The sequence below is a fragment of the Impatiens glandulifera genome, chromosome 3 (assembly GCF_907164915.1).
Source record: "Impatiens glandulifera chromosome 3, dImpGla2.1, whole genome shotgun sequence".
NCBI classification, from domain to species: Eukaryota; Viridiplantae; Streptophyta; class Magnoliopsida; order Ericales; family Balsaminaceae; genus Impatiens; species Impatiens glandulifera.
Genome location: NC_061864.1, coordinates 15,998,331 through 16,006,889, shown reverse-complemented (window position 1 = coordinate 16,006,889; position 8,559 = coordinate 15,998,331). Strand labels below are relative to the sequence as shown.

Here is an 8,559-nt window from a genome sequence, read left to right as displayed (position 1 = left end):
TTTATTCTTATTAAAAATTTTCCTAGTTATAATTAACTTTTCCTCTCCAAAATCCCTTTGAACAAATATCACTGAGAAGTCCAACCCATTAGCAAGTAATTGAAATAGCCCATAAGCTAATAAAGAAATTGAAAAAGAAAATAGACAGTAAGCAATTACTTTTATTTATGGGAAAAAATAATAATAATAAAGATGAGATATTTCTCTTTGAAAAACATACATGAGTTTAAATGTCATTCCAAAGTATTTATAACAATATTTTGAGTTTTTCAAAATAAATATGTTAAAATACATAAATCAACCTATTAAGTTAGTTTAAGTGGGAAAGAATAGTCTAAAAATTAAAAATCTAATATTTCATTTTTAATAGAGAAAATATCTCATATTTAATCATTTTGAAGTGGGTCATGATTTGTAAGTAATAATAAAATAGTATAAGAGAAATATATATATTACCGCTAAAACAATAGAACTCTCATCTGTTAGACTCCAATATTATAATTGGATTTTGTATTGAAGAGGCAAAGAAAAAAGAAAATACAAAGATTACAAATAGTAGGCTCTAATTTAGGAGCCACAAACATCCTTGTACGCCTAATAATGCATATTATTGTCCGTATTTAGGAGGCTCAAGCTCAACCATATTTGTACGGTTAATAATAAATACATTATAATAGACCCTGAACAAAGGCTAATTAATTAATTAATACAAACATAGATAAGATTATGGTTGCATTCTCACACTTCAGCAAATTGCTTCACACTTTTTAAAGTAAATTTGTTTGATTCAATTGCTTCTTTAACCGACAAAAACACATTCTCTTCTCCAAATTCTTTTATGAATTTGCTCACTGTCAATTTCTCTAATACCTCCAGCCTTGGATTCACCAAACCCATCTATTGATAATTAAAGAAAAATAATATAAACAATTGTTAGTTTATATATATATGAATTATGATGACCCACTTCATAATTTATGAGAAAATGCATGATAGCTCACCTTGATTCCTTTTGCTTTTAAAGCTTTGTGTATTTCTTCAAGGGTCTCAATCCCAGTTATATCAATGGATGTCACGCCTGTCCAATTTATTATTATTATTATTATTATTTAACATGATACACTATTAAGACATAAATGCAATAATATAACTTGTTTCTAGTTTGAATTCAGATTAAAAAAATAAATAATATTATAAACATCTAAACCAATAATAAACCCTAAAACTATTCACATTTTATTTAAACCGACAAATAATAACAGATTTCAATATTTATTAGACGAATTTAGATCTTAAATTTCAATAGAATGTTTTTTTTTATTAAAACACGGTATTACATCTAGATGCATTCTTAATTTGTTTTCCAAATTTTATATAATTATATTTACCTCCCAAATCCAGCAAAATGTTCTCAACATAGTTGCCTTGAGCAATACCTTGTTCATCTCTAACCCATCTCAATACCCTGTACAATTTCCAAAAGTAAAACCAAATCAATTCCTTAAACAGTTTCATTATTCACAATATCACGGAAAAAAAATTTCTGATCTTATGTCATCTTTAATGTCGATTTTGAATAATTTATGACAATTCATATCGCATAACTTGAACAATGATTTTCACGATTTAATAAATTAATGAAATATGTTATATATTTCCCAAAAAAACATATATCACGATAATCTAACAAATTAGGGTTTTGAACTTTGTGTACCTTTCCCTTATGTAACCACAATTAGCAAAATAAATAGGAGAACCGAGCTGGAGGATTAGGAAACCAGGGATCCCAATCGCCTGTGGATATTGTTCGACATCTCGATACAAGTTCGAGTCCGGGATGTTCCCAAGCTTACAAGTGGCTGGTCTAGCCACATATAAAAGTGACCTCAATAGAGCAAGTCCAACCTAAAATTAATTACAATAAAAATTTGTCACACACAACATTTAAACAAAATCGGATCAGATTAATTTGTTTTTTTTTCTTCTCACCGACAGAACTAAGCCGATATCCATGCTGATGAAGGAAACGCCAAAGAATGCAGCAGCGCAAATAAGGAAATCGAATTTATCGGTTTTAAAGAGATGGTAAAACTTTTCATATTCAATAAGACCAAGCATGGCTGAGATGATAATGGAAGAAAGAGCCACCAAAGGAGTAAATCTAAAGAGAGGAGCCAATAAGAGAAGTGTAAGTAACATGCATATTGCCATCACCACATTAGACATTGCTGTTTTACAACCAGCATTAAAATTCACTGCTGTCTTTGAAAATGGCCCTGCATAAATTTAAAAAATCAAATGAATTTACTATTATTATTATTTTGCCATATAAAAATAAATATAGTTTATAATTTAAATATATACCTGTAGTTAAGTAACATGAAGTTAGTGATCCAATAATATTCATAAAACCAAAAGCAATCATCTCTTTATTCCCATCAACATGTTCATTCTCCATTATGGCAAAACTTCTCCCAATTGATATCCCTTCCTGTAATGTTTTTATAAATAATCAAATATTTTTTTACATTTTATAAATAATATATAGTAATTTTTTGAATTATGCTTACAGCAAGAGCAATCATTCCCGTGATTAATCCAGCTTTAAGAGGTGCTGAAATATACTTGGAGTCGAAAGTCAAGCGTTTAATGGAAAATGGATTTATTCCCCTTTCTAATCGAGCCACCTTAATCGGAAAAAAAAATCAAATAAAATTAGTGAATAGTAATTAAATGACATAAATTTGGACTTTGGTGTGAGATTAGGATAATGATTTATAATTGGCTGATATTGGGTTAGTGAGAAATTAAATATATTTTATAATAAAAAGTTGAAAAGCAGTGAAAAGATAATTTGAAATTTGTGTTTTATATATATAGCTTTATTATACCTAGTGATTTTTTAAAATAAATAGATAAGACTATTGAAGTAGATCAGATCTAGATGATGATGATATTAATTATTTATTATTTATAGGGAATAAATTCGTCTACCATGTTTGTGTGAAACGTGTAATAGGAATGAATGGGGAGGGTTTTATTACCTTTTTTTTCTTAACAGAACTATTAAAAAATAAAATAATTATAATTATAATTATGAAAAATACATATAGTTTCTACACTTATAATTTGTAAGTCCCGTTTGGCACACAATATTTAATTACCGTTTGAATTCCATGTTTCTCAGCATGAGCAAAATATGCAAAAAGACAACCAGTAACAACTACCACCATAGGCGCCACTGCTGACACCCAAAATAGTTTTGGCTTCTTTTGTTTCTGCAATTTAAAATATATATTTTACAAAAATATGTTTCAAATAAATTTATAAATTTCGAATTTAAGTGTTTTCAAACATGCTTACCACATATTTGGTGAATTGAAGGAATGCAAGGAAGATGATGCCGACCACTGCGCTTTCCCATCGCCACTATACAAGAAATATTATAAAAGAATAAAAATTAAATTTGTGAAATGAATTAAGGAAATTAATATTAGTGAACATAAAAGAAAAGTTTGATCAATTTTATGATAGATAAGATAATTTAATAAAAAATATATTTTTGGCAACTGTACTAATATTATTCTGAATTTGAAAACGACAAAAAACTTTGAGAGTCCCATTACAGACACGTATATACTTTCGGGGATGTGTGCATTTATTATTTGTTACCTCAAAAAATATTGTTGTGAAAATAAATAAATTAATAAAAAGAATAAATTATATACTAAATTAATTGGCCAACAAAAGAAAAAAAAAAGATCTCTTTGGATTTTTAATGAAAAAAAATTATAGGATTTATATTCTGAGAATACAATACCAACCCACTAAAATTTTGTTTTTTAATTGTAATATGTAGCATACGTACATGGACAATCTTTGTCAAAATCTAAAGAATAGTTATATGAAATCCTAATTATGGATGAAAATGGGTTTAATAACAGCAAAGAATATATTTATCATCGTGTTACGTTTTAATTCGTCTCTGCCTATTCAGTTTTAATACCGTTTATATTATATTCTCTTAAAATTATAAAAAATATTATGATAAAATTATATAAAATAATGTTTTATAATATATTAAAATTTTATATGTTGTTATAATCTTTGTCCTATAGCAATTTCAAATAATATATATATATATATTATTATAAAAAAAATTAAAATTAATCTTATAAAAATATGAAAAAAAAAATATATTATTTATATTTAATAGTGTTGGACACTTATCAACTAAATCCAAACCGCCATAATTACTATGGTTTAAGGTAACCATTAGGATAGAAATGGTGAAGTACCTCATGTCGGTGGGCAAGAAGAGCACGTGCGACTGAAACGACGTCGGTCTTGGTAGTGAAATGGATGACTCCAAACACGCCCTTAAGTTGTTGGAGGATGATGATGGTAGCAGTCCCTCCCATAAATCCGGTGATCGTCGAATGAGACAAGAAATCCACCAATATTCCAAGCCTATAAATAAATAAATAAATCAATAAATCAATAAATCATATTTCATACTAAATAATAAATAAAATAAAAAAATACCTTAAAAAACCCATAGCGGTCTGGAAAACGCCGGAGATAAAAGTAGCGGTGAAGACGAGATTGAGATACAAAGTTGGGTCCTGAATTGGCGACACCTTTTCTCCTATAATTGACGATATCAGCAATGAACAAGCCGCCACCGTTCCCACCGCCACGTGTTTTGAACTTCCAAATATTGCATACACCAGAGGAGGCACAAAGCTCGAATCTTTTCTCCCCATATCATGATCAAAAACAAAAATATATAAGTAAGACCTTAAAAAAAATTAACATGAAAACGATACTATAAATAAAAAGAACTTACATAGGCCGTTAATGGGTGGGACGTTGGCGAGTTTGGCATAACTGATTCCTTGAGGAATGGCAAGACTGGCAATGGTGATTCCGGCTAGAAGATCGTATTTGAATAAGTTGAAAGTGTAGTTTGGAAGCCATTCGAAAACGGGTACGAAGTATTTTAAGACTTTGATGACTCTTCTTGAAGAAGATGACTCGTTCCTGAACTGATGGAATGGATCGTCGGGGAATAGGGTTTCTTTCACATGATCCTTTAGTAAAGTTGGGAAACTTCTTGGAGCAGTACTGAAATTCACCTTGTGAATAGATGAAAATGATTCCATTTCATCTTCACTTGATCTCATTTTCATGGCTATATATTATATTATAAGGAGTGAGATATTGAGAGAGATTTTATTTTATTCTTATAAAATCAGGTGAAAATGATTGAATATGTATATATAGGAAGACACAACAATGAGAGAGAGAGAGAGAGAGATGAAGAATGAGTATTTGGATGTGTATTATGGTGGCTCTATATATAGGCAGAATTTAATTTAGGCCTTGTTTGATATCAAAAGATAATGACTCAAAAAACAATATCTGAATTGTTAATTTTGTTAATTTCATTTTACAAGGAATCTTCTTTTCACAAAAACTATCCCACATCTTAAGGCTTTCTAACAAGAAAACTAACTAATTAGGTATGTCAAGAGTTTTGTCTAAGTGAATAAATGTTATATTTTTAATTAAAACGTCTTAAATTGAATTGGAGGGCTAACTCAATAAAATAACTTAAAGTAAAAGGAGTTGATGCATAAAAAATTAAAAATCAGATACTCGATTCTCATTTAAAATACCTTAAATTGGAGTTGAATTTATGTTAAATCACTGTCTTACCAAATAAATAAATTTAAGAGTGATTAGTAATGTGGGTTGCAATCAATTATTTTTTATAAATAAAAATAATTTTATTTATTATAGAAATGTGATTAAGATGAAATTGTGGTTATTAATTTAATTAGATACAATTACATAACTACTACGTGATTAATTGAAAACATTATTTTAAATCATAAATTAATTAATGAGTAACAAATAGTTATAAATCTACATAAATCCACAACACTACATGAGTTATAAATCTACAGTTATTAATCCACGATGAATCCCAAAAAGGTGCTATATATATATAGTAGTTGACAACAAAATCCATTTTGAGTTGTTGGAAATGATTTTTTATTTCTTTTAATTTACACAGCCTCAAGAAAAGGAAAGAAATAAAATGGAAGTTTGTTTCTTATATTACAAATTACAATACCCCATATAAGACCTCCCCCGAGTTCAGCTATAGGCAAAGAATATTATTTTTTTCTTTTTCTTTTCTGATTTTTTTAAAATAAAGTTTGTTTACTTTATAACACATGAAAAAAGCAATATTAATGACATGATATCTGATTATACCATTTATTCCGTTTTAGAGTTAATTTGTATGTATAGGGACTCCAGAAGAAAATAGCACGATTCTTTCACCGTCACTTCCACTTCAAATTTTAAGTTCTTAGTTTGTAATATCTAAATTTAACACATTTCATATTTTAAAAGAGATTTTATTCAATTAAGTTTATCTAAAAGTTTAACACATATACTTGATTGGAAGTTGTTTTTTTATTTTGTTTTCCGTAGGAGAGTGGTTTAATTTTGCTCTTGTATAGACGTCACTATTTAATTTGTTTCATTATTTGTTTTTGAACTTTGTTTCATTATTTGTTTTTGAACTTCTGAACACATTCTTTTCTTCCAATTGCATGTGTTCAGACTCACCGTTTTGTAATGACCGTTTTGGTTGTTTATGGCATGTAGAACAATCGGATGAGGCAATTGATATTGCTTCAATGAGCAAGGTGGCTGTTGTAACGGGATGTAATAGATGACGTAAGAAATAAAGAACGACACAGATTTTAACGTGGTTCACCAAGATAAAACTTGACTACGTCCACCAGAAAGAGAGAATCTTATTAGGAGATCAGAATAGAGATTACAACAGTACAGACTAGGGTTATGACACGCGTTTATATAACACCCGGTCCCCCGTAACCCTAACAGATACAGAACTGAGACTGAAAATGATGCTCTCAAGGCAAAAACTTCAACTTTCTGAAGTGCCCGACTGCACCTTTAAATAGTCTTCAACTAGGTCGACACAATATTTTGGCAAATAATCTCTAAAATATTATCAAAATACTTTTCTAGTAATATTACCATAACAAAAGATCATATTTTTTTTGTGTTAATCTTATTTCCTTAAATCAAGATTACAAAATAAAAAGATATACTTTCCTTTTGTTCAATATTCTTTTTCCTTGCATCATCAATTCAAATCATCTCAATAGTGGTCGTGGTTGGTTGTATGCTCTTCGAATTGTGATGAGTCTCGAGAGAAGAAATTCAATGATACGATGTTCCCCAATCATGCTAGAATGAGTACTGCGTCGATATATGAAAATAGGGTTACAAAGTAAGATCAACTTGCCTTATTTTACATACAAGGAATGGGGAACCACATGTTTAGGGAATGTAAATAGATTGAGAAGATACCTTTTAGAAAATCATCTCTAATTATAATAAAGCAAACATTAATGAGATTGAGAAAATTAATTGTAGATCTATGAGAACTAGTGATGACAAAAAAGTTAAAAAATGTAATACGATGTTTACAATAATAATAATAAAAAAAAGGATCAACCAACTGTTTTGATTAGCTAATTTCTTTTGAAAGTTTAATTTGATTAATATTATTTAATTTGAACTTGATTTGTTTAATTGTTTGTGGTTGGTTCATTATACGTGTGGTTGTCTAATTTTCTATCTATAAATTAAAATTAATTTTATATTGTAAAATGAGAAGCTTATATCCAAATTAATTAATTAGTTTATTGAGGGAGGCCGGGCTTCTATAGTTCTATTGATGACAAGCCTTTAAAGCATTAATACATGTATTTTTTTATGGCCAATAATTCACTAACTTCGTCAACAACTCAATGATTATAGATAATTCGGGAACATTAATTATTTATCATATTTGAAAATGATGTATTAGTAAGTAAATTCATATTTTAATTGTATCTTGGAAGTGTCAAATTTTTTTACATTTTAATAATCACTTTTTCGCACTAACATATTTTATTAGAGTAGAATGACAACGGGTACCCTATCCGTCAGATAATAAAGTACCCATTGCGACCCAATTTTTATTTTATTATTCGATTCTGAACCCGACGGGTATTTCTATTTGTATTTATATCTCCCTTCATTGGGTACTCGATCCTCGACGGGTATCTCATTACCCGACTAAAATATGAATTAAATTTTATTTATATTTTTTATATACTAAATATTAAAAACACAGATAAAAATATCATTATTTGCATCGTTATGTTTTAGAAGTTGACAAATATAACATTTTTGTTATTATTACCTATTTGAAGCTTACAAATTAAAACTATAGAGAATGTTGAACTTGAAAATAAAAAATGAAAGTGAATAGAGAGTGAAAATATTTTGTTATTATATAAATGAAAAATTAAGAATTATGAGAAAGATAAATTAAAATGATAGGTTAGATTAAAGATCGGATTATTAATTTGTGGGTTGAAATTGAACCGCTTTTAAAACATAAAGCGGTTAAATTTTAAAAATAAGATTAAATTGTTATATATATATATAACTTGAAAGCTA

The 8,559-nt window shown here is 28.3% G+C and overlaps 1 protein-coding gene across 1 annotated transcript; it reads right to left on the bottom strand.

The window, feature by feature from the left end:
- Positions 1 to 528: 528 nt before the first annotated feature.
- LOC124931305 (probable sulfate transporter 3.5) lies at positions 529 to 5,292 on the bottom strand. The gene is made up of 12 exons (XM_047471741.1): positions 4,850 to 5,292; positions 4,546 to 4,753; positions 4,299 to 4,470; positions 3,364 to 3,429; positions 3,165 to 3,278; positions 2,571 to 2,687; positions 2,365 to 2,491; positions 1,990 to 2,276; positions 1,715 to 1,905; positions 1,389 to 1,465; positions 1,002 to 1,078; positions 529 to 897 (listed from the first exon to the last, which is right to left on the bottom strand). Exons 1-12 carry the CDS (start codon positions 5,190 to 5,192, stop codon positions 739 to 741), a joined length of 1,938 nt encoding a protein of 645 aa, XP_047327697.1. The 5' UTR covers positions 5,193 to 5,292; the 3' UTR covers positions 529 to 738.
- Positions 5,293 to 8,559: the final 3,267 nt, after the last annotated feature.

What these genes read in the sequence shown, in the direction of transcription:
- LOC124931305 (XM_047471741.1), bottom strand. Translation starts at nt 5,192, where the DNA reads ATGAAAATGAGATCAAGTGAAGATGAAATGGAATCATTTTCATCTATT. An exon ending in ACCGCTATGGGTTTTTTAAG is followed by an intron (nt 4,471 to 4,545) that starts GTATTTTTTTAT and finishes ATTTATTTATAG; the next exon opens with GCTTGGAATATTGGTGGATT. An exon ending in CGGGAATGATTGCTCTTGCT is followed by an intron (nt 2,492 to 2,570) that starts GTAAGCATAATT and finishes AAAACATTACAG; the next exon opens with GAAGGGATATCAATTGGGAG.